The sequence below is a fragment of the Rhinoderma darwinii genome, chromosome 5, assembly GCF_050947455.1.
Source record: "Rhinoderma darwinii isolate aRhiDar2 chromosome 5, aRhiDar2.hap1, whole genome shotgun sequence".
Lineage (NCBI taxonomy): Eukaryota > Metazoa > Chordata > Amphibia > Anura > Rhinodermatidae > Rhinoderma > Rhinoderma darwinii.
Window position 1 is genome coordinate 166,866,889 of NC_134691.1, and position 26,436 is coordinate 166,893,324.

At 39.1% G+C, this 26,436-nt stretch overlaps 1 protein-coding gene across 1 annotated transcript in view; it reads left to right on the forward strand.

The window, feature by feature from the left end:
- The window catches only part of DROSHA (drosha ribonuclease III), a 270,019-nt gene extending 245,950 nt beyond the window's left edge, over positions 1-24,069 (forward strand). The window contains exons 25-32 of the mRNA XM_075826743.1: positions 4,513-4,670; positions 8,101-8,206; positions 15,677-15,818; positions 17,735-17,817; positions 18,358-18,461; positions 19,586-19,678; positions 20,694-20,740; positions 23,773-24,069. Coding sequence (XP_075682858.1) covers positions 4,513-4,670; positions 8,101-8,206; positions 15,677-15,818; positions 17,735-17,817; positions 18,358-18,461; positions 19,586-19,678; positions 20,694-20,740; positions 23,773-23,891 — 852 coding nt within the window. The 3' untranslated portion in view covers positions 23,892-24,069. The remainder of the gene's footprint in view (positions 1-4,512; positions 4,671-8,100; positions 8,207-15,676; positions 15,819-17,734; positions 17,818-18,357; positions 18,462-19,585; positions 19,679-20,693; positions 20,741-23,772) is intronic.
- Positions 24,070-26,436: the final 2,367 nt, after the last annotated feature.

The following is a 26,436-nucleotide window of genomic DNA, read 5'->3' on the forward strand; positions in this document are numbered from 1 at the left end:
GGGCAGCGATTAGCCAACAAACGAACACGCGCTCGTTTGTCGGCTCATTGCATCTTTTATGCATCCCAAAAAATGGTCACTTGTTGGCAACATATCTCCCCATGTAAACAAAGAATGTGCTGCCGACAAGATGCAACGTGTATGGGAATGAACGAGCGTCGTTCTCCATACATTCCGATCATACATGGTGCAAACAAGCTCCGCTCGATATTCTGTTATTGTCGATCACTGCTTGTTACTAGGCAAAAATCTGCCCGTGAAAAATCACCTTAGGAAATACTTTCTGATAGATCAGAATCTAGTTTTTGTTGTATTCATCTATGCAGAATCTTATGGTATTCATCTGGGTTGCCATGGTAAATGTATAGCGGAGCATCATATTTTCTTATTGCTGAATACCTTTCTAAGTACAGCAAGGTGCCCAGCCTTCGACTATTCATGGAACTACCACACAGCCCTGTACATTTGAATGGAGCTATGTTGCACTTTTTTGCGGAGAAGCACTCCTGCTCACATTGTTATCCGGATCAGTGGGGTCCCAGAGGCCGAACGTCCATTGATTATAATGTTATATCATATACTAGCGATATGCCATAAGATTATCAGATGTTAATAATCCCATCTCGGACATTTATGGCGTATCCCCTGGATATGCCATAAATGTCTGATCAATGCGGGTAACACCTCTGTAGAACTGTCTTTAGAACCGGAAACCCTGAGCCCCCGTCCTACATTCTGACTGTCGTTGGTCCCCAGCCACTATCTGCCGAGGTGCCGGATTTTCCAGAAACGTCCCTGTGCTTTTTGCTACACCGTTTCTGAAACTCCTAGAGAATGGGAGTTACAGAAACTGCAAGATACGTGGATCCCAAGATCTGGTAAACATGCTCGGCTGTTTCCGGTAACCAGCTACCTTGTCAGTGGCCAGGGACCTGTGATAGATGGTAGGCCAGGGGGCCTCCTCCTAGACAGAGACACAGACACCACAGCCAAGACTAAGGATGCAGGAGCATCCGAAACGCGTAGGCTTTTGAGGACATCACCGCCCGCTTACCCTCACATTGGACTATTCTTCTGGACTATTTTAATTGAATTTAATTAAACTTGGAAACCTGCTTCCATTTTAACCACTTCATACAGCGCTGGAACAACTCCTTTCTCTTCCTCTGTACATTTTTCTAACCTTAAACAATACCTTTATCTTGCTTACCTACCGAAGAAAAGGTCAGTTGGCATGATACAATTTGCTCCAATTTATAGTCCGACATGAGTGCAGGCCAAAGTAGTTTACAAATTCGGGAGGCCTTAGCTGGGTTCGCTAAGTATAATATCATATAGTCTGAATGGAGACCATTCTCTCATAAATATTCCCAAGTTCCCAAATGTCGGGGTTCACTAAAATGAAATACGCAATGGGTCCAAACAAAAAGAAGGAAGATTAGGTGCAGCCATAACATATACCTCTTGCACAGGGTGACATATACAGCATCTGTACCCATTTAATGAAGGAAAATTACAAAATTTTATTGGGGTTTTTCTCTAAATCTTGACATAGTGAAGTTTATGGGCTATGTGTCTCATTAACCTCTTAATAAAAGGTGTATTTCTTTGTAGATGACAATTGACTATATACCTACAAGCTTTATTTCCTCAATCCTATACTAAATATTCCTGCTGAATATTCTATGGGGCCTATTTTAACTACAGATGTAGACGTCTTTATCTTGACTTTTAACGCATTAAATAAACAGTGGCAAGATCCCTTAACCCATTAGTGGCCGTTAATACGCCTTTTCACGGCGGCCACTAATGGGCTTTATTCTGATGCATAAGCCTTTTTACGGGACTGCATCAGAATAAATAAACAGAGCAGGGAGCTGTCAACTCTCCCTGCTCTCAGCTGCCAGAGGTAGTTGAGAGCTGGGGGCGTGCCTGCTCGAACCTGTGAAATCGATATAAGTATCGATCTCACCCATTTAACCCCTCCGATGCGAGTTGTTTTGGAGAGAGGGAGGGAGCTCCCTCTCATCCCACTAACACCCGGCGATAAGATCGCCGAGTGTCTGTGTTTCCGATGGCAGCCGGGGGCCTAATAAAGGGCCCCAGGTCTGCCTGTAGTGCATGCCTGCTAGGTCATGCCGGAGGCATGTCCTAGCAGATGCCTGTCCGTTTTAAACAGACAGGCAGTAATACACTGCAATACAAAAGTATTGCAGTGTATTATAATAGCGATTGGATGATCGCATATTAAAGTCCCCTAGTGGGACTAGTAAAAAAAAGTGAAAAAAAAGTTGAATAAATCTAATTTAAAAAAAATATGAAAAACCCACTTTTTCCCCTTACAAACTGCTTTACTATTAAAAAACAAAATAAAGTAAAAAAGTTCCGCATATTTGGTATCGCCACGTCCGTAACGACCCCGACTATAAAGCTATTACGTTATTTAACCAGCACGGTGAACGCCGTAAAAAATGTAATAAAAAACCATGGGAAAATTGCTGTTTTCTGTGAATCCTGACATGAAAAAAAATTTGATAAAAAGTGATCCAAAAATCGCATCTACTCCAAAATGGTACCAATAAAAACTATAAGTCGTCACGCATAAAAAAAAAGCCCTTCTACAACTGCATCAGTTGAACAATAAAAAAGTTATGACTCTTCAAATATGGAGACACAAAAACAAATAATTTTGAAAAAAATGCGTTTTTACTGTGTAAAAGTAGTAAAACATACAAAAACTATACAAATTTGGTATTGTTACAATCGCAACAACCCGCTGAATAAAGTTATTGTGTTATTTATATCACACGGTAAATGGCGTAGATTTAGGACGCAAAAAAGAGTGGCAAAATTTCCGGTTTTTTTCTATTCCTCCCCCCCCCCCCCCCCCCAATAAAAAGTTAATAACAGTTACTCAATAAATAAAATGGTGCTATTAAAAAATACAACTTGTCCCGCAAAAAACAAGACCTTATACAGCTATGTCGACGCAAAAATAAAAAAAGTTATAGCTCTTGGAATGTGACGACAGAAAAAATACCTTGTTCATTAAGGTTTCAAATAGGCTGGTCATTAAGGGGTTAACTCAACTTTTTCAATGGCTTTTGTTGTGTGATTGCACGCTGCAGCAAGTTATCAGATTCAAGTTAAAGATGGCTACATCCGTACCTGTATAAACAGTGATCTCATGGTAATAACCAAATGAGGCATCTAAATAGGTGCATTTGTGTGGACACTGTACAAATATTTGAAGTTACCATTTCTATTTTATTTAAATGTCTTTATATGTTGACTAAAGGTAACGGATAAAAATAATGTGAATGTTCCATTTTCTTGGTTGCTGTATGTACTTAAATCGATAATCTCTAGTATAAGCATATTATGGATTAACGTGCCTTTTAATCTTTTTCCCATTATGGATTTGAAGGTAAAATGTCACTTGTTTTTATAAACATGTTTGCATTTTTTTTTGTTTGAATTATTTATCTTGCTGATTGCCAATTCATTTTTGTATTTTATTTCAATATACAGATGTAGCCATCTTTATGTTGACTTTTAACGCACTAAATGCAGTGTCAAGAAACTTTAACTTGACTCTTAGGCCTTATTCACACGAACGTATAATACGTCCATGCTACGCACGTGATTTTCACGCACGTCGCACTGACCAATGTTAATGAATGGGGCCGTTCAGACTGTCAGTGAATTTCCCGCAGCGTACGTGCGCTGTGTAAAACTCATGACATGTCCTATATTTGCCCATGTTTCGCGCTGCACGCACCCATTGAAGTCCATAAGTGCGTGCAAATCGCGCTTGGCACTTGGATGCGCGCTACAGTAGTAAAATCTATGAATGAAAACCCAAAAGCACCACATGCTTTTCTGTTTGTAAACCTAAAACCAGAGTGTCACCATGATGCCGGCTGCGTGAAAATCACGCAGCTGCGCACCATATGCTGATGCCACACGGACCTTTTGCATGGGCAAAACGCACACGCTTGTGTGAATCCGGCCTTACAATGACTTGCTGTGTTATGTCACGCTGCAGCATGTTATCAGAGTCCAGATAAACTTGGCTACATCTGTAAGTCTAATTCATTTTGAGATGTAAACATGATATTTCATTTTTGTTTTTTCATTTTGCATACTGTTTGGATGCAGTAACATAAACTTGCTGGGTGAATATGATAACGGTCTATGCAAAAAAGAGCAGTGCGCCTAGCAGGGCGTCATCTCATTCTTAATAGGGACCCTTTTTATGATAAGGATATGATAAGCAAATAAGCAATGAAATGTGATCCACTGGAAGGTTGGATAGGCAGCGGAAGGCATTTGATCATCTCCGTTGTCTGACATTGATAACGCAGTCAACACTGAAATAGATTTATCAGTTCATTGCTATTTTGTGTAATGTAAGCATGTTCGCTTTATGTTACAGCAGCAGAAGCCATGCATTTACATTTCAGCAGTCCCCTAATATTGCGAAGAACCTTCATTCTCATCTCTTTTCAGCTGCAAGAGGCTAACACTGATCGACAATTGATTGAGACATCACCGGTTCTAAAGAAGCTGACAAATTTTGAAGACGCGATTGGAGTTCTGTTTACACACATACGACTTCTGGCTCGAGCATTCACCTTGAGAACAGTGGGATTTAACCATCTGACCTTGTAAGCAAAGAATATGATCTCTTTATCTGTCATTCGGCTGAGACATATAGAGCAAGTACCATATTTTGTGTTGAGAACAGTGAAAAATAGTCAATGCAAACGTGGATAGAACGTGCAGCAAAGTACGGAATGAACGGGAGCGGGGGGGGGGGTGAAATGTACTTGCCAGTGTTACAAAGGTTACAGTCCAGTTTTGACACTATCTTTAAAGGTTATTTATACTATTATTCAAGGGAAGATTAACCCTGCATAGTCCAACGAACTATTCTTTCCCCCACAAGTGTATTGTTTCCCTACAGAATCTTTGGGGTAATTAGTATTAGTATAACTTTGTTTCACCATAAGTTTTATTTTCCATGCTAACAGGATAAACGATTTACAGTGTCAAACAATCCATTTTTTTAATCATTAGTCCCATAGAGACACTTATTTGTTATTAAGTGACAGAAATTCAGTTGTATGAGCTCTGACACATTGTAGCGATCTGCCCCAGGATATCAACATTGTCTCGTCAAGGAATTTCAAATTATACTCCACAGGAAAATAAAATGTCTATAGATCAGGCTAATACATAAGTCAACTTAAGCCATGATTAGTTTTTCATTTTCCCTGCCTTCCCGTGGTCCTCACCCCATGTCCTGACCATGTTATCATCTTTTAGCAGGTGCACAAACTTGGTACAGATGAGCGCTATAGCTGCCGGTAATTCATACAATATTGTGCATTGCTTTCCTGCCTGATGTTAGGAGGCTTGGGCTCCGCTAACACTAGGGGGCTGTATTACATATAGTTTGCACCTCATTTCAGCCCTTCAATTGGTCTTGGGGCATGTAAGAATTTCTTTATGTAACTTACTTTGGGCGTGCAACCAAAAAGTGGAGGAGTTGCTCAGGGCAACCGGGGAAATCACTCATTTGAGTTTCTATCTTGCACTGGAAACGTGAGCTGAAAACGTATTCGTTTCCTATATGGAACTTCTTCACTTTTTGCCTTTGGTATTTTTAGTAAACAGCAGCGTCCATCTAGCTCTTTTACATGAACCCAGGTTTTCAAAGAGAACCTGCTGCCCCCGGTCTTGAGAGCTGCTGAGTGTCAACATTTTTACTTTTCATTTTTTTTTTTATAGTTTTCATTAATTTTGTGATTTGGCTTTATTTACATAAAGCTGGGAGAATAGTAACCTTCTAGGTAGGCAACATTTACAAACGTATATTTGCTAGGAAAGTATATAGCAGTATAGTATGTACAGTAGTAGTGATCCAGCATCTTACGAGGGACTGGACCTCTACGACCAGCTCTGCCAGTGTCTGTAGGTCATGGGCATTCTTAATAGAGTATATAGAATTTCCATCAGTAAATGTAATTTCAACCCCCCCCCCCCACGCTATAATTTGCTTAATAATACAGTTGTAACTTCAAGTGCCAAATCTTTAGCTTGCTGTGCACTGACAAAAGGCAGTTAGTAAATTCGTAATACTAGCGTGTGTTCTGCTGAATACGTTTTAAAATAAAACGCACTTCCATCTGTAAGAAAAGATCAGCTGAAGAATGTGGCTGACGTTATGACTTTACAGGAATTGTGTTTGAATCTCTAGTTATTCAAATTTTTCCTATGAATGAAACCAGTAATTTTACGTGTGTGTGTTTTGGAACCCACCGCAAATCTCGAGTCTCTGAAAATGTATATTAAAGCACTACAGATTCTGAAACTGGAGCTGCCAAGTTGTATTTTAGCATTTACAAATGTGTGTACTGGGAACATGTCCACTTCTAGATTTTATTTAAATGCTTGCCTGATGATATGTGAGTCAGACCTAATAACCGCAAGTCAGTAACTTAAAACCATAAACTTAAAAGGTTAACTTTTGGATTTAATAGATGTAAGAGAGTCAAACATAACTTGTGCATCAACTTTCTAATATAACATCTGTTAAAAAAGACCACGACCAGTGATTCCCCAGACTCCTATTACACAGCCCGACGACAACCGTGTAAACGAGCACCGATCAACGAGACATCTCGTTGATCGGCGCTCGTTTGCTCCTTTCACAAGGACCTATTATCAGTAATATATGTTTACACCGGGCAATTATCAGGAACGTGTGTTTTATTAATGCTTGTTTTCCCTATAATTGGCCGGGGTAAAAGGGACCTTAGACTTTCCATGATTTTAATGGGCCAGTGTGCTTCCATTGGTCAGAATACATTCCTAGGGAGCAGAGAGAACAACAGGCCTTATAAGAATGTTTTCTTACTAATGCCGGCCATAAGCATTAGATAGCCTTTGTCCCACAGCTGTTTCTTACATACAGGGTGTTCATCTCCATTTGAATAAGGGGATTAATTCCCCTATGTATCCTTGGGAGGGACAAAAGATTGTTGATCTTCCACCCCCCCATGTCTGCCATCTGGGAACTATTGGGTTGGCCCCTTACACATCAGATTGTTGGCCAATCTGATAAAAATTGCTGGTCTTATTATAATCCTGCCGCATTATAGAAGCCCTGCTAAACGGTTATGAATCTGTCAACTTGTTGGCTGTTTCCAATGATGACCAGCAGAACTTTGAATGCAGCTCTGGAGTATAATATGGTTGTAACTCAGAACCAGTAGAAGATAATAAAATGTATTTACAAGGTTACTCCACATTGTGTATAATTATATATATACACACACACACTCTGAAGTGCCGGTCATTAATAACGGTGAGCCCTATATTATGACATTGTGTATCAATATGCAGAATGCTTGAACCAGCAGTTTAATTTGATCAACTCTACCATTTAAATGTATTGCGGATGTAACAAACTCCTTTTTTTCCATTTACGAATGAAAAACCCAAAGTGAAAGCAGTCCGCTAATATCACTACCCAACATTTGTAGTCCCACACTGTGCTATTCACGCTGAACAAACCCCTCATTTTCTGTCTGCTGATCACAGCTAATTCACAAATACGGCCCCATTTACTACAAAATGAACGTACTGGCAAATTCATAGCTTCAGTATATAATAATTTTGGGAATTGGCAGAACATCATGCTTGAAGGAGCTGCGGTGCCAGACAGCTACGGTCATCATCCAATTGTCATTAGAGGCTTTCAATAATAAAAACTGTTCCTGACCTAATTGTTTTTTTTTTTATACAATAGAGGTTCTCAGCCAGTGCCAGACCTCATGTAATGTGATAATTTCATGCAGAAGAACAAGTGACCGGTCCTCTGTCCTTTGTTACCTACATTTATTTTTTTCGCTCATTTTAGGCCACAAAGACTGGAATTTAGCAGTACTAACATCCACATGCTCAAGTTAATGTTGTAAAATGTAACCATTTAATGAACTGTACTAAAAATGTGTACGCCTTAAATTAATCTACTCTTCGCAGAGTGATAATCGATCTTCAAATATCAATGTTTATTTCTTTCCTCTCCAGAGGCCACAACCAGAGGATGGAATTCCTGGGTGACTCTATAATGCAGCTGGTAGCCTCAGAATATTTATTCATACATTTCCCTGGTCATCACGAGGGCCACTTAACGGTGAGAACCACATAAATCACGATCCGAGAAGGCAGGCATCACAGGTGGAGTCGGGCGTTTAGTGAATTATTCTGCTGTTGATGAATAACTAGGTAGCCCGTCACCATGGCTCCTTGCAGGAGATTTGTGGGGCTTTAAAAAAAATATGTTGCAATGGCATGGCATCGTGATTTATGAGCTTGATGCCTCATGCGGTCTTTGTTTCTTCAGTTTGACGAATCAATAATGTAATCAGTGATCAGCTTTGTATGCTCGTAGTGGCACCGGTGCTTGTTTCACAGATAGGACCATTAAGGCTCTTTGTGTAGCTGATTTATACCGGGGTAGCGGCCTGTTTGCATGCTGCTAACTTAATTAAAGTTACTGATTGTAACCGTCAAGGCTAATAAAGGCTTTTCTTTGTGTTTTCATCTGGAGGCATAGTGTTCTACCTTTACTTGTGTGGGCGCTATTTATGACATTGTCCTGGGGTTTTTCGTAGCCTTTTTTAATCCATCTTCAATAAACTTCTGATTATAATATAAGGCTATTCCATGGCCTTCCTGCCCCACACATTGAAGAACTTCACGTTATTAGGCTCTTCTAAAAAAAAAGCTTGTTATTTATGCTATTCTACTAATTTATGCCAAAAATTGATTTTAAAGTGCTGAGAAACCTGCTTATATAGTGCGTCCCAGACAAATAAAATCGTTGGAATACTGTTTTCTGTAACTTGTAGTCAGAAAATGGAAGTCCTAAGTTTTATGCAACTCCATAGATTTGTGTAGGATTTATTTTTAATGTGATACATACAGAATACAAATAATACATATTAGGAATACACATCAAAAGTTTAAAAACTGGCACCAACAATTGGAATGGACTCAGATTGTTATGGTGGAATCTGCGGGGAGGGGGTTTAGAAATTCTGCTACGGTGGTCGCCGAAATAGAATCTATAATTCCTAGTGCAAATGACTTTATGCAGTGATAAATAAGTTGTGCACTTTTTTAATGAGGCATAGCTAATGGTAATAGCACAGGCATTATAGACAAGTCTCTGTGCATTGGTTTTCATCTCCAAAAGGAGAATTAATAGAAAAAGAACATGGTCAAGCGCTACCAATCAAGAATTAGAAATACGCTCGAAGCAAATTAGTATTTGTAAGTCTATTTTTCAGAGTGTAGTGTCGCGGATGTCTGATTAGAACCACATTTTGTTACGCAGAAGAGATCAGATCTAAAAATTGATATTTTCAATATTAGACATTCCAAAGCATCATTATTGCAATTTTTCTTATTTTTACTGACGGCACCTCCGTGTTTCTGGCACGCACCGTAACTTTGTTGTAGATTTTCAGATACAGTCAATATGAGTGAACATCTTTTCTAAATAGTCATCCAACCTTTCATTTCTAGACACATGGCTTGTTTGGTATTACATAGTGGGAATGGCGGGTGTATTTATTACAAATATGGATGACAAATATAGAGTGATTGAAATTGTATTGATCAATGTGTGTTATAGATAATAGATAGATAGGAGACAGATAGATAGGTGATAGAATATAAATAGATATTACATAGATAGTAGCTTATAGTGTATACAGCCAGACATGATTGTCAGGAGGGGGGAATGGCTGATTTGGAGACATAGAAAAAAAATCTTTCTATATTTCTCGATTTTGAGTACAATATGAGACGAGAATATGATCAAAGAAGAGTAGCAATTGCTGGGATTTTTTTGTGTATGTGTAATTTTTATGTTTAGTATTCCTTTAACTTTTAGAAATTGGACATCCATTCGAGGTCTGGTCCCATCAATGTACAGTTACAGAAATGTATCCGAGATAATTCTTGATGGAAAGATATATTTTGATTGCACAAAGCATATTAAAGGTTGTGTCCAGGACATATGTACCACAGAAGCGTCTCGCTTCTACACTAAGGCCCGTGGAGATGAGGGACTGATCTCTGGCTAGTCCTATAACCCTTCACATGGATGACAGGAATGTGTAAGGGGATCCCACATGGATACTTGTATCCCGAAAAAAGACTAAGAATAACACTATCTTTTTCAGCAATGAGAGATGGGAAAGAGAGGAGGCAAGCAAGCATTGTGAGATTCTTCCCTGGCATAGTGGCGATGTAGTGGTGTTGAGTTGTGCCAGGAGTAGGCACGTGACGCTATGGGTTTTGTGATCGTAAATCTGTCACTTTTAATAAGAGCCTTCATAAAGTATAAGAATTGGCAGTCATAAGCATTATCAATATGGGAAATAGTTTTTTCAAAAATATCCTCACACGGTAGGATCGCCATGCTTGATTTATATAATGTCATTTGTTGTATTCCAGACACAACAGGGCTTGTGTTGTCCATATAGTTTTCTATTTTCGTGGCAAGTGTACATAGAACATTATTCCAAACCGCAACTGAGAGATGAGTGTTGATGTTATTTTTGGGTAGGAGTTTCTGCCTTGCCACTTTTTCATGAATCCTCTTCATGTCCTGTCTTTTTTTTTTTTGTGGAGTCCTGAAAATAGGTGATAGGACTGCTTCGGTGTTTTTCTAGAATGTGAATGTTAGGACTGAGCATAATGGTTAAAAGCGATGATTTCAATTGGATAGGACCATTGCGGGAGAAGCCATGAAGGTGAGAGGATGTACTGAGCTGAGCGTAGAGCTGGTAGGGTTTAAAATGTTATTATAAAAGCGATTGTGTATAGACTGAGCAGAGGTGGATCAACCTGGGCAGCATCATTCATGAATATTACTAGTGATTTCCAATTGTTAAGGCAAGAAGATATGTATGTAGAGTTTTAGATTTATTAGTGAGGTAAGAAAAAGGCAAAAAAGCTCTTATCAGTGAAAGGGCACGTTGAACACTGAAACTAGCATTTAACCGTAGATAAATAGGGTTTCTCCTTTGACTTTATGAAGAAATCCACTGTGCCATCATCGAGAACCCACCTAGAAACAGCTATTTAATCTTATATATGTGATAAAAAAAAGTAGTTTTTTTGCATTGCTAATTTTTTAGCCCAATATTTCTTAAAAAAAGAAAAGCAAATACGATGTGTGAAAAAAATAAATAAATTTAAAGCCCCGTGCAAACCTCACTATAAGGGCTTATTCAGAGGAACGTATAATACGTCCGTGCAACGCGCGTGATTTTCACGCGCCTCGCACGGACCTATGTTAGTCAATGGGGCCGTTCAGACTGTCCGTGATTTTCACGCAGCGTATGTCCGCTGCGTAAAACTCACGACATGTCCTATATTTTCCAGTTTTTCACGCATCACGCACCCATTGAAGTCAATGGGTGTGTGAAAACGGCACACGGAAGCACTTCCTTGTGCCGTGCGCTACAGTAGTCAAAACTATGAATGAAAACAGAAAAGCACCACGTGCTTTTCTGTTTACAAACATACAAATAGTGTCATAATGATGGCGGATGCGCGAAAATCACGCAGCCACGCATCATATGCTGCTGACACACGGAGCTGTTATGGACCTTTTGCGCGCGCACACGCTCGTGTGAATCCGGCCTAATAGCCTAAAAAGATATAGCCATTTAACCAGCACAAAAATAACTAAAAAAATTGTCTGATTATTTTTACCAAAATACGCCCAGTATTAAGGGGTTAAACAGTCACTAGTCCTAGCCAAAGGAAAAGGATCTTTTCTTTTATTTTTTCTCACAATGAACAGCACTGCTATTGTTTTAGCAACAGCACTCCAGATTTTATAAATAACCCCGGATATGTTTAGGTTTTGTAGTGGGATTAATAGAAATCCCACTTGCTGGATTTGGTTATTTCGATGGACGTGAATTAGGACATTGTTAAAATTAGAATTCACAATCGTCCGACTGTGAATTATTACATAAAATATGAATACGATGCAATTCAAGTAAACACAATAGCAAAAATCCTGCTCTAAAATGCCATGAAATAAAACCCTTACACTTTCATGCTTTGTCTAAATGTTTGCTATACGAAAGGCAATTTAATGGAGAATGCGCTGGTACAGCTTGTGATTCTACTGTCAGCCAAATGCTCTTGTTTGTTAGCGAGACGCTTTGCTTGGAGCGTGTGAGACATTCGGATTTCTTTCCTTCCGTTAAAACATATGCTTTCTGCTGGATTATGTTGCTGTTGCACGGGAGGCTGACCTTGTCATCCACCAGGTCTGCATTTTGGGATTAACCGGCAAAAGTGACAAAATAAACCTCCTCCTCCTGATTTTCTCCCAGCCTGTGACCTTGTGATGTGTTGTAAATTTATGGATGTTGTTATCTGCATACATCGGATGGGAAATGAGACGTTCCTGTTTATCGCTACGTGGTTAAAATCGGATGGTCTTTTCTAGCATTACTTTAGGACAGTTTATGAATTGGAATGTAACTTGTTGCGAAGGACATTTGTCTTTACAGATACATAAAGAAGTGGTATGATGAGCTACTTCTTTTTAGATTCATACATGTGTCGATGTATTCTAAATGTGATTCCTATGTATTGTCTACGTGTCAATAATGTAGGAGACTGAGGGCTTTAGACTGACTCTAGTCTTGCTGTTTAATATCCTGGCCACCTCCAAAACCACCCTCAAGATGAACCCAGAATGATGTCCTGAATTTAGGCAAGATAATGGCCTCCACAAATTCTACCAGCCACGTAGAAAGGGCCATAATATAGTGCCAGCCACAAAAGGATGTCATTGCAATAGTTCTCCTACATAGCAGTGCCAATATCATTGTGCCAACTGTGTGTGCTCTCAAGTCATCATAGCACATATACAAATCGCGTAAGTCCTAGTAGTTGCCATGCAATTGAGCCAGCTATAAATGTGTGCCCGTTCAGCATTATCCTTTTGGTACACACTAGGGATGCACGATGCATCGAAAATTTGATACTGTTTCGATACTCTGCATCCCCAAATGTTTTCGATACCGTTATTTCATGTATTTTGATACTTAGCTGTGCGGCTGCACAGCTCAGTATTGTAACCCATGAATGTATGAGAGCGGGGCTGCGGCTGTGTAATACAGTCATTGCCGCGCTCCTGAGTCCTGATAACAAGTGTGCACTGTCAGGATGATGCGATGCGGCCAGCGCTGCACTAATGAGCGGTGGCACTGAAGACAGAACATGGCGGGCGCACTACAAAACACACCCATGTTCTGTCCTCAGTGCCTGAACCGCTGCTCATTAGTGCAGCGCCGGCCACATCTCCTCGTGCTGACCGCGCGCGCACTTCCTGTCAGGAGCGGGACAATGGCTGTATTACACAGCCGCAGCCTCGCTGGCGGAGAGCAGAGAAACCTCTCATCTCCGCCGTTATTCCCGTGAATGCTGCGGTCACAGCAGACTGCAGCATTCAGGAGAAAATGAGAAGGGAATTCCTGTGACGCGATTGAGGGACATACCATTTATGGGCAGACAGCCCAGGGTCCTTTGAGGGACCCCAGGGCTGTCCTACCATATTTCCTGTTGTTAGAGCATACTTAGGTATGTCCTAACTACTGCCTGTGTACTATCAGTACACAGGCTAATGTACCGTAGTATAGATATATGCCAGTATATTAAAGTTTTAAAAAGTAAAAACATAAAGTAATGTTAAATTTAAAAAAATCTACATACATCTTTTTTACAATAAACATTAAAATAAGTCTCAATACATAAAATACACATATTCAGTATTGGCACGGTCGTAATAACCTGCACAACAATTTTTTTTGCATCATTTACGATGTGTACGCTTTAAAAAAATAAAATAAAAACTGCTTTCTATCACTTATTGTGGGGCACAAGGTGTGATGAATTTAACCTCCATGTGCCTCATTAATAATAATTAACCCCATTATGTACCTTACGAATTAACCCATTATGACTGAGAAACATGATGGGGTTAATTACTATTAATGTGAGGCACAATTCATCATTACACCTCGCACCTCACATCAGAAAATGGAAGAACATTTTTTCGTTTTTATTACTGTTGGCAAAGTATCGAATTGGTATAGAAATCGCAATACTAAATGAAGTATCGGTATCGAAGTCCAAATTCTGGTATCGTGACATCCCTAGTACGCACACAAATCTGGCAGCCAAATGTCAGCGGTTATACAGTATGCTAGTGCAGTCCCAATATTACCCATGAAGGTGTGACAGCCATATACCAGTGCATGAAGAATGTCATTCCTATTAGTGCCCAAACAAACTTTGTAGCCCAATACATCAATATAACTATGCATGAAGAATTGTGCTAGCCACATAACCATCCCCATACAGTAGTGTCAATCCTACTAGTGCTCATACTAATTTTCTAGTCCAATATATCAATGCTAAAAGTAGTGCCTGTCTTAGTCGTGCCCATGCCATAGTTACCAACTAAGGCCCCATGCACACGACCGTGCTCGTAATAACGACTCGTAATTACGAGCATGGCCGGCCACGGGCAGCCGGCCGTTATTCCGAGCCGTGCTCTCATTATAAAGTATAGTAGCACGGCCCGTAAAAGAAAAAAATAGAACATGTTCTATCTTTTTCAACGGCACGGGCACCTTCCCGTGAGAAAACAGGAAGGTACCCGTGCCCAACAGAAGTCTATGGGCCCGTTATTTCGGGTCGTAATTACGACCCGTAATAATGGGTGTTTTTACGGTCGTGTGCATGAGGCCTAACTAAATTATCCCTCCAATGATTTCCAGGATTCTACATAGTAAAAGTCTACATTCTGAACGCAGAGCTCGATCTAGCTCTATCCTTTATCATATCTGAATGTAAAGAGTCTGACATCGTCATATTTTCCATATTTTTTAATAGCAAGGTTTTTTTAGTGCTTTTTATAAAATGTTGTCTACAGTATGTCCCTATTTTATTACTGTAGCTAGTTTTTTGGCCACATAATTCACATGCATGAACGTTACACCCAGATAAAGTACTTGCGATGAACAAGTTTGGCACATTGGAGGTCTAGAAGCAATATTATCTTGAACTATAATTACCGAATCCTGTCAAACATGACTGACATTGGCAAGATCTATAAAAGAAAGTTCTTATTATTCACAATGAGCATTTATCTTTCATGTAACATTGGGTGCCCTAATCTGTCTAAAATACCTTCAGAGTGACAGTTTGAGAAGAACAGATTTAATAAAGGAATGGCTTTAGAAATAATGAGAGATCTGTGCTGAAGAAGTCGTTTTTAGCAAAACTGAGTCAGTCAGCAATGCAGAATTTAGGCCAGAAAATGTTCATAAATTAGGGGAAATGCTAATACTTTAAAATCCCATGATAGTCTTGTTAGTTCCGTTGTTTTCTTTTGGCTGGGGCTAGGGAATTTGCTTGAGTTATGAAGATGCATACCTACTCTAAAGAACACTAAAAGCTGATCTTAAGTGGTCTCATTTTTTACGATGTCAGGATTTTGGATTGTGTTGCCGTGTTTTTTTTTAGCGCCTCATTATCTCCTCTGTGTATCTTGCAGCTGCTGCGGAGTTCACTGGTGAACAACCGGACACAGGCCAAAGTAGCAGAAGAGCTTGGTATGCAGGAGTTTGCCATCGCAAATGATAAAACGAAGAGACCTGTGGCCCTCAGGACCAAGACCTTAGCTGACCTGCTTGAATGTACGTAAATAGAATAACATACTACAAATCTGGAACATGACCTTGAAGGTTAACCTCACAATCCCTTTTTGCCCCATGTTACATGCCAAAGAGTCCAGGAAGCTGAGATATAACGAGTTTGATCATCATAAGTTCTAGGACCGTTTTTTAAAATTAAGAACCCTTTATCTTAGCTGCTATATCGTTCCTAATACCTGTTCCAGTAGCATAACATTTACCCTCAAAGCGAAATTTGTAACCGGGACCCACAAATATTATGCATCATTTGTAGTAAAAGTCTCCTAATAAGGGTCAGAGACCTTTTTGGACCCCTCATGCTCGACACCCCGTATAGTTGACCGGTAGAAATGTCAAGGAAAGAAGATGATCACTCTGGTAAAACAGGGTCTGTCTGAAGGCATAAAATATATACATTTTTAATTTATTAACCCTGCAAATGAACGATTTTGTTAAGGTAGAGTAAAGGTGACTAAATTTGTACTGCATAGAGAGAGAAGCTGTATTCATCCCGTATGTCAGGCCAATGGATCCCTTTGAGTACGACATCAGTTAGGTAGAAGATCGAGGACAGACCTGCATTTTTAGGTTGTAGTGGAGAATTTATGCAAGGTGTAATAAATGGTTGACGTGATTTTATTAGAATTGTCTCCTTATTTATATTCACAGAACTCTTACCTTAAGTGTGAACCATAATAATAATACAATGTTCTAAAAATAAGAGTAAAATGTTGTAAAACTGACTTGGAAGTCTATAAAACATTTATTTTTTTTCTACATTTGTTACATTGACCGCTAAATTCAGCAAAGCAACAAACATAATTTATCCTGCGCCCTAAACCAAATTGCGCTCAGAGCCTGTTTTTGTAATGACTTTACCTCCGTTGTACCAGATATAGTTTTGATTTGGTTAGATAATATAGATAACAGCTGTAAGCCAGGACTTCTGCTTCCTTCCTTTTTTTTTTATCAATGCATTTAAGCATGTTAAAGTTATGGAGGTGCCCTGGCCATTTTTCAAATCTAATATAACAACCAACGTGCTTTGTTAAAATAGGGCTGCTGTGCTTCCTGCATTTAGAAAACCGGCACTGGTGAACATTAGACCACATCTTTTATTAATATTTGATCAAGTCCAGTACATTCCATCAAATCCTATCAGGACAATCCTAGTAATGCATCTTTAATGTTGTTTTATGCATCTATTTCCTCGGCCCTGTGTAGCTAATTATTTTATAGATTAGTTTGGGCTGTAATGTCTTTACAATATTTAGGGTTAGTGGGATATTGCAGCCATGTGGAGCAGATTTATTTCATGCTAATGTGATCTTCTTTCTCGAGGTCCTGGTTGCTGTTACTGTATGTTGGAGGGGCTGGTTGTTGAGATATACTGTAGACACAGGCAGCTGGCTATATATTAATGTCTTTAAAGGGGTCTTTCTGTACATTTATAGTATAGAGCTAAGAGCTAAAACCTCTCGTTTTCCATGTAACTATTACTGGAAAAGCAATGTTGGTTCATGTAGCAGAATGTTCTCCTGTCGCCATGTGAAGTGGAAGCAAATAGTATAAAAAGAATTAGACCGTGCTGTGTAATGAACAATTACACCGTTTGTTTTTTTTGGACTAGTAGTGCATTGGTGACTCTTACATAAATATTTAATATTACAATCCATTTCTTTGTCAGAAAAGTATAAGTGGTTCCATTTTTCCATTCGTCAACTTGCTCCGTTCTCTTAACTGCGTGGCATTCGCTTTTAAGGCTTGAGCATCTATAACCACTCAGTGCCCCAACTACTTAATTCCACCTTGATAGAATGTGTTCAATGTTACTTTTTTTTTTTTTATTATTATTATTATTGTTTTTATAACCTTTTGGGAAAGTGTGTTCTGTATTAACCTATGTGTTTTATCTGTAGCTTTTATTGCTGCACTTTATATCGACAAGGACTTGGAATACGTTCACACATTTATGAATGTATGCTTCTTCCCAAGACTGAAGGTAAATGACATTTTACAGTAATAACGGCTTACTCTCGCCTACTTAAATAAATCAAAAAGTCATTTGTCGTTTCTGGGATCTATGAAAGGGTTAAGGCACTATGGACACTACCTTGCAAGTTGATTTACGCTTTAGAGATGTTCAATGTGGATAGATTGGCAAGGCAAAAAGATAACATTCCTCAAATACCCTCGGGGTGCCAATAAGTAACCAGGAAATCACTTTTCAGAAAAGATAGCCGGCTCAGGGGGCATCACAGAGTGAGTTAGGCACTTGTGTAGTAGACACGTGAAATAGTCAATCATTGGCAGCGAGGAACAGTTTGACAAAGCAAATTAATCAAAACTTGTTTGGAGGGAGTTGTAGTATACTACCGGTGATTGATGTTATCTCCGCTTCTGCAGGACCAAATAACAAAAGATTATTGTTTCGATACGTTTGACCAAGTGATTCCTACTGTCTCTTGTACTGGTTTTATTTTAAGAGTCTATCAAGCGCTATTTAGAACTGAACGATTCTACTGTTCTCTCTGGTCTACAGGAGTTTATTTTAAATCAAGACTGGAATGATCCAAAGTCACAGCTTCAGCAATGTTGTCTGACTCTGAGGACTGAAGGGAAGGAGCCGGACATCCCCCTGTACAAGTGAGTGCTCCATTACGTTTACATAAATTTTTAAGTTTTTTTTCCTTCTATAGCAGAGAATCTTCTTATTGTGCACGTCATGATACAGCGGCCAGCCGCTATCCGCACCACTAGCGCTCGTCTATGCAGTTTCCAGCACGGCTCAGTGCCTGATGAAGGTCACTTAGACCGAAACGTCGCACTCTGCCACTGGCATTAAAAACAAAATAAAAATACCTTTGTTTCAATATTGGTGTGCCGGATACTCTTTTATATTTGTTATTTAATATGCTCAGGAAGGTTATCTGGATTTCTCACCAAACTCTTCACTTCACAGTGTTTACCATTTTTTATTTCTCTGCCTCATTTAATTTGTTTCTATGCCTAAAGGTTGTGATATCTTTAAGACCTGTTTCTCACAGTCAACGTAATTTTAGTTCTTTGTTGGTATTCTTTGGAGTTTGGGGAGCAGTCATAAGACCGTTATCTTATTGCGGCACCTAGTCCATCCACTCCTTGTCATAGTGTTTCCCCATCTTGTCGGTCTTCAGTTGCCGGAGTGCATTAAGTATACTGCTGCTATAGGCCTCTTCATTGTGGTCAAATGGAATACTGCATACTAAAAATAACTTTTTTTATTATGAGCCCATAAATAATTTACGTTAAAAGATTTTATTTTTATTTACATAAACGTCTATTTTATTTTAATGGTTATTTTAAAGACCACCTCAACCCCACAGTTTTTTTTTCTTCTTTGTTTTGCTGTTAACTTTACATAAATGAGTTGACGTATTGCTTAACTGAGCAAAGGCAACTCAAGATGGAATTTATTTTCTTACCTACTTTTATTGCATTGAATTTTTTTCACTCTACTTGCCCGGAATCTCCACCAAATGATGGGAGAGTGTAATCTCTGAATCCTAAATGGCTTCGCCTTCAATCATGGGTTTCTATCGTCCTGAAAGTTTCCTTTACTGATCTTTTGTAACATTCAGATTCCATATAATGAAGTAGTAATAGTCTATGGAAGATACATTCTTGACTAGCATTATAATAGAAAAAAAAAAAAATGTACAGTAATACATACAACTATTCAAAATGTACAATTCCGTTGAGTTTGACAATGACTTTTTTTTTTGTTTCAGGACACTTCAAACTGTAGGACCTTCTCACGCAAGGACGTACACTGTTGCTGTGTATTTCAAAGGCGAACGAATTGGCTGCGGTAAAGGGCCGAGGTAATTTAAAAGCTTTCTCTTTATGTTTGATTAATAGATAATGCTGAAAAGATTTCTAATCTGGCGGCTCCAGCAATACGCATCACACACATTAATAAGTTAGTTTCCCTCTATGGTCCTGTGCTAGCTTGACTTTAAAGCCGAAAACAATATTGAGTCATTATCCTTGGTTACTTATGACGCGCACAATAACATACCCCTTGCTTGTAATGTCAGCTGTAATTAGCTAAATCATAGACGTATTGTCAGTTCATTACATACATATGAACAAAGCCATATACATTTCTGCAGCAGCATGACATCTTTGAAGGAAAGGTTGACAGAAAATCCATGTTGCATCCCCTTCCCTTGTGCTCTTTGACAGCTCCTATTGTTACCCATCTGTGACTAAATTCTGTTTCAAATTTGTTCCACCCATCCAGAAGCAATGTTATTATATTATTTACTCATTCTTCTAGCGAGGATCCATTAATAATGGTTCTGTGTGGGTTGTGTTTTTTCTTTTTTTCCTGTTCGCCTGTTGATTTTTTTTTAATGTAGGTTTTGTTGGCCGACTGTCATTAATCAAAAGGGGAGTAAGGAGCGGGTAATTGTGTGCAGCCTCTATGTGAGGAAGAGATTGGACGCTTAACGCACTTTCTCTACTCTTTACAAAGTATTTCATTAGGACAGTGAAGCTCGCTGGCGCATTGAGACGCGTTCAAGCTATTCAGACACAAAACCATTAACACAATTTCCATGTTTGCGGGCTAAGTTTAGAAATTGTGAGAAAAAAAAATGTATTAAGAGTAGTAGCGAAGACATTGATGGCTTGCTAATATGTTGGAAATAGAAAGCAATCACAGAACTATCGTTTAAATGTGTAAGATTTTTTTTTAAAAGACCCTCAAGAAAAATTGTGTATCTCTTTCTCATTTTCTTGTCTTATTGCCGCTTAAAAGGATTTAAAAGCTCAGTTAAAGCTGATGGTGGTAATTAGGTTAATTGGAGTTTTTTTTTTTTTTACGTCTTGCAGTATTCAGCAGGCTGAGATGGGAGCTGCTATGGACGCCTTGGAAAAATGTATGTTGTTTTTTTTGTTCAGTCTTTTGTGTCTTGATTTTACAGAGAAAAGTGTATAATGCTCACGTTACATGCTTTATAGTGAACTGCCATCTTGTATCATCATTTTATTTTTAGGTTCAAGATTCCATACTGATTTATTTCTAAAAATATCTTTATAGTGGTCGGCGCTCCACTTTTCTGTTGCAGAGCTCCAAATCCCCTGCATAAATTTGTGCATAAATTTAGAAAGAGAATATGATGAGCTTAGGAAGATGCACTATATATATATTTTAGAGGGACAGTGGTCAGTTCCCTAAGGCTTGCACCCATTTCATTTAAGCCTGTGCTGGTTGATCTATCTATCTTTTATATATATATATATATATATATATATATATATATATATATATATATATATATATATATATACAGTGAAGGAAATAAGTATTTGATCCCTTGCTGATTTTGTAAGTTTGCCCACTGTCAAAGACATGAACAGTCTAGAATTTTTAGGCTAGGTTAATTTTACCAGTGAGAGATAGATTATATAAAAATAAAAAAAAACAGAAAATCACATTGTCAAAATGATATATATTTATTTGCATTGTGCACAGAGAAATAAGTATTTGATCCCCTACCAACCATTAAGAGTTCAGCCTCCTCCAGACCAGTTACACGCTCCAAATCAACTTGGTGCCTGCATTAAAGACAGCTGTCTTAAATGGTCACCTGTATAAAAGACTCCTGTCCACAGACTCAATTAATCAGTCTGACTCTAACCTCTACAACATGGGCAAGACCAAAGAGCTTTCTTAGGATGTCAGGGACAAGATCATAGACCTGCACAAGGCTGGAATGGGCTACAAAACTATAAGTAAGACGCTGGGTGAGAAGGAGACAACTGTTGGTGCAATAGTAAGAAAATGGAAGACATACAAAATGACTGTCAATCGACATTGATCTGGGACTCCATGCAAAATCTCACCTCGTGGGGTATCCTTGATCCTGAGGAAGGTGAGAGCTCAGCCGAAAACTACACGGGGGGAACTTGTTAATGATCTCAAGGCAGCTGGGACCACAGTCACCAAGAAAACCATTGGTAACACATTACGCCGTAATGGATTAAAATCCTGCAGTGCCCGCAAGGTCCCCCTGCTCAAGAAGGCACATGTACAGGCCCGTCTGAAGTTTGCAAATGAACATCTGGATGATTCTGAGAGTGATTGGGAGAAGGTACTGTGGTCAGATGAGACTAAAATTTAGCTCTTTGGCATTAACTCAACTCGCCGTGTTTGGAGGAAGAGAAATGCTGCCTATGACCCAAATAACACCGTCCCCACTGTCAAGCATGAAGGTGGTAACATTATGTTTTGGGGGTGTTTCTCTGCTAAGGGCACAGGACTACTTCACCGCATCAATGGGAGAATGGATGGAGCCATGTACCGTCAAATCCTGAGTGACAACCTCCTTCCCTCCACCAGGACATTAAAAATGGCTCGTGGCTGGGTCTTCCAGCACAACAATGACCCGAAACATACAGCCAAGGCAACAAAGGAGTGGCTCAAAAAGAAGCACATTAAGGTCATGGAGTGGCCTAGCCAGTCTCCAGACCTTAATCCCATCGAAAACTTATGGAGGGAGCTGAAGATCCGAGTTGCCAAGCGACAGCCTCAAAATCTTAATGATTTACAGATTATCTGCAAAGAGGAGTGGGCCAAAATTCCATCTAACATGTGTGCAAACCTCATCATCAACTACAAAAACTTCTGACTGCTGTGCTTGCCAACAAGGGTTTTGGCACCAAGTATTAAGTCTTGTTTGCCAAAGGGATCAAATACTTATTTCTCTGTGCAAAATGCAAATAAATATATAGAATTTTGACAATGTAATTTTCAGTTTTTTTTTAAATATAATCTATCTCTCACTGGTAAAATTAACCTAGCCTAAAAATTCTAGACTGTTCATGTCTTTGACAGTGGGTAAACTTACAAAATCAGCAAGGGATCAAATACTTATTTCCTTCACTGTATATAGATAGATAGATAGATAGATAGATAGATAGATAGATAGATAGATAGATAGATAGATAGATCCACCAGCACAGGCTTAAATTAAAGGGGTACAAGCCTTAGGGAACTGACCACTGTCCCTCTAGACAAAAAGCAGTAAATAGGCAGCATTCACAAAGGCTATATATATACACAGGGGATTTGGAGCGGTGTATCAGAAAAACGAAGCGCCAATATATAAAAAGGACAATCCGCTGTTAACATAATGCTTAGCTTTCATTTCATATTTTAGATTCGAACTATTATTGGGACGCACCACCCCCTTCCTGCTAAACCCTTTCGAATTTTTCATAATAGCGGTTGAGGAAATTTAAAAATAGATTCGTTTTTGCGCAAAAAAAACTATTTTTTTTCACAAATGTCAACTTTTCTAGGCTAGAAAACAGACGTAGAGGGCTTCGTACATTCCGCCCAATGTGGTTGCTTTGCGACCCGCAAGTTACTTTGACACCACAGTCGCAAGAACTCTAGTGGGTTTGGATTCTTTGCAACTGTGGTACCGCGGCACCTTGCAGGTCGCAAAGCACCCACATTGTCTTTCATTACCTGTGATGCAGCCAGTGCGACACAGATCTTTGGACGGGTGACCTGTATCATGACCAAAGTCGCCGTGTAGCCCTAGTCTATGCACCAAATGTTATAAATAGTGAGATATAATTTTCTGAACTGTGTAGGGATGTGTTCTATGGGTATGTAAATAGCCTCCCTATAGGACTCAACAATCTGAAGTAGACATTAAACAGGGCATCATGTAGTCCTATGTATAACACTGATGGCACCGTGATTTGTGCCTAGTGGGAAAACTCTGCCCTGTTAAATCGGACAAACCCAGCTGTCTTACATAAGTACTATTACTGGCACATCTTTATTTCAGAGTATTTTTCGATTGCTAATATGTGCTGTGGTATTTCTTTTCTGGATAGAGCAATGTAATGCCTAACAGACATAGTATAGGTGATATCATTCTTCTTCTTTGCCCAGATAACTTCCCCCAGATGGCTCATCAGAAGCGTTTTATCGAACGGAAGTACAGGCAGGAATTGAAAGAAATGAGGTTGGAGAGGGAGCAACAAGACAACACAGAGGACGTGAGAAAATAAAGCCTGCTATTCTTACAGTATCCATTCAGACTCACTAGGGGCAGCTGCCACACACAATCCTCCTGCCTGGTTGCAAGTGTTTACAGATATCTCATGCTGCGTCAAGCTAAATGGGAAAGAAAATCATGAACTAGAGTATTTTTTTTTTATTTGCTATTTGTTGTGTTTTTATTTATATATATATATATATATATATATATATATATATATATATATATATATATATATTACCATTTTAGGGACTTTTATGCGTTTTTAACAAATTAATTGTCCGAATGTCTTTTAATTTGATTAATTTTTATTAAAATTTAGGAATTAATAAAGAAACTCTTCTGAACAGAAGTGCTTCTGCTTCATTGATTGTAAGTGTATAATTTCTAAAAAGCCAAAGTAACAAAAATATTTAACCCCCCCATCCCCAAGCCCAAATATTGCTATCATGTGAAATTATTTTTGGAAAAATTTGCAGTAAATAGTGATGATCTATAATAAACGCTATCGTTTTGAATTGTATCGCTGCACTATGTTCACTATAATTATGTGATATCTAGAGATAGTAAAATAAGGGGAAATCTGCCAGTGTTGTGCTTATGAATGGAGTGTGCCGATGTCCTCATGTCCTCATGTCATTCATTAACAGAGCTGAAAAATTATAAGCAGAGATTCCATGTCTAATGTAAAGCTACATATTTATTAGAAATCATCTCTGGGTTCAGTGACCTATGTAAAAACAGTCGACCTGTGGCTTTTTGACGCCTTCTGGTCACGTTATGGATTCTGCAAGTTTGCAAGAAATAATATTTTTTGCTGAAACTACATTAATCCATATATTAAGTCACTAAGGAATTCTATAACATTATAGAAATATCTATCATGTATAAAAATCAATACCACTAGTAAATAATGGATAAGGTGGCAATATACCCCCATTGTGTTTTGATCTGTGCTATATCCATCCAGTGTTGTTTGTTCTTCCACCATATTCAGAACAGTTGACATGTATTCCAATATGCAGAGCTATAAACAACTCCGAAACTACTGTATTTACTATAGTTCCACAGTGCCCCTACATTACAACAAACATATCCTCCTTTGTCCTCCGCCGCTTTCTATCCATCTAACGGCAACTGGCATGTTAGCAGCCAATCAGCATCAACTTTAATGTAGTCGGGAATTGGCACTAGAAAAGACATATTGGATAGAAAGGATCTCAGTGTTGTGTTCCAGGACAGTGGCATTAATCCAGAACACTGGTTTGCCATGGGGCAGTCCAGGTCTGCCTGAGAGAGCGTTGAGAGATGGTACTAAACTATTGGTAATATCAGGAGTGCATATTACAGTAGTACTTCATGTTTCTTTTGTGCAAAGAGATAACTAACTAGTTTGTATATGTATGGACTGAGTGGCCACTTTAGTAGCTACAACTTTCTAGTTCTACTATTCACTAGTTAAACCCTGCCTTTAACGACTATTTTTACCACACTGTCACATAGGTCCCTGGCCAACTCAGGATTATTACTGCCAGGCAGAGGCTGAATGCCAGAAAAATTCCCAATCACCGAGTATCTTTCAGAGCAAAGAAGTCATTTTTAAAAAATGGGTAAATCATTAATGATCATCACCGCTGGGAAGTCTGGATGTCCATCTCCTTAGGCCGGTTTCGGAAGGCTGTAAGATGGCCACATTTTAGTGTCCATGTTATGGATTCAAGACCCAGAGCACCCGCATCTCTACTGAATTGAACTTGGATGACCATAAAATCCTATGGCGATCTAAGTTCTGTTTCGTAAACCAGCTAGAGTCCAGGTCTTATGTCTGCAATTCAGATGCTAAAATGCAACCCTATTCCAGCCATCTGAAACTGGCCATATACACATGTTTGTTATTTTTGTCTGGCTTGGTTTTCATATTTTCTCATCTGAGGAAAATATCACCCTCCTATTTTTTATAATTTGAGTCGCCTATCAGATGATCGTCGTAGCGATTACAATTTCAGTTAGATCAATAATCTTTTCAGATTGATACGGGACTATTGGAAGCCAAAATATGTGCATGTAAGGCACTGTTTACATCACGTTATAGCCTTCAGTCAGTGGTATCAGGAGGACACCCGATGTATACCTCAGACGGAAAGAGAAGACGTATCCCACTGCATAGATAAACAGTGGGATACTTTGCCAAACGACCTAGAGCAGAGCGCCACCTAATGCGCTGTGCCCAGGAAAGCTCCTGATGTCACTGTCCATATATGGACAGAAATTTCCAGTGCTTTTCAATGCCAGAGTCCCCGGCCAGAGCATCAGAAGCACTCTGACCGGGGACTTCTTCCCTGGAGAAGCCCATGCGGCCCTCCCTGAAGAAGCCCCCGCTGTATTGTCCATATATGGACAGAGACGTTAGTAGCTTTAAGATGCCGGAATCAGGAATTTTTGCTCCAAGAGAAGCCCCTGACATCACTGTCCATATATGGACAGTGATGTCAGTAACTACATTATCGGAGTTCCTGACGAGAGCGTCGGAAGCATTCAGGCTCCTAACGTCACTG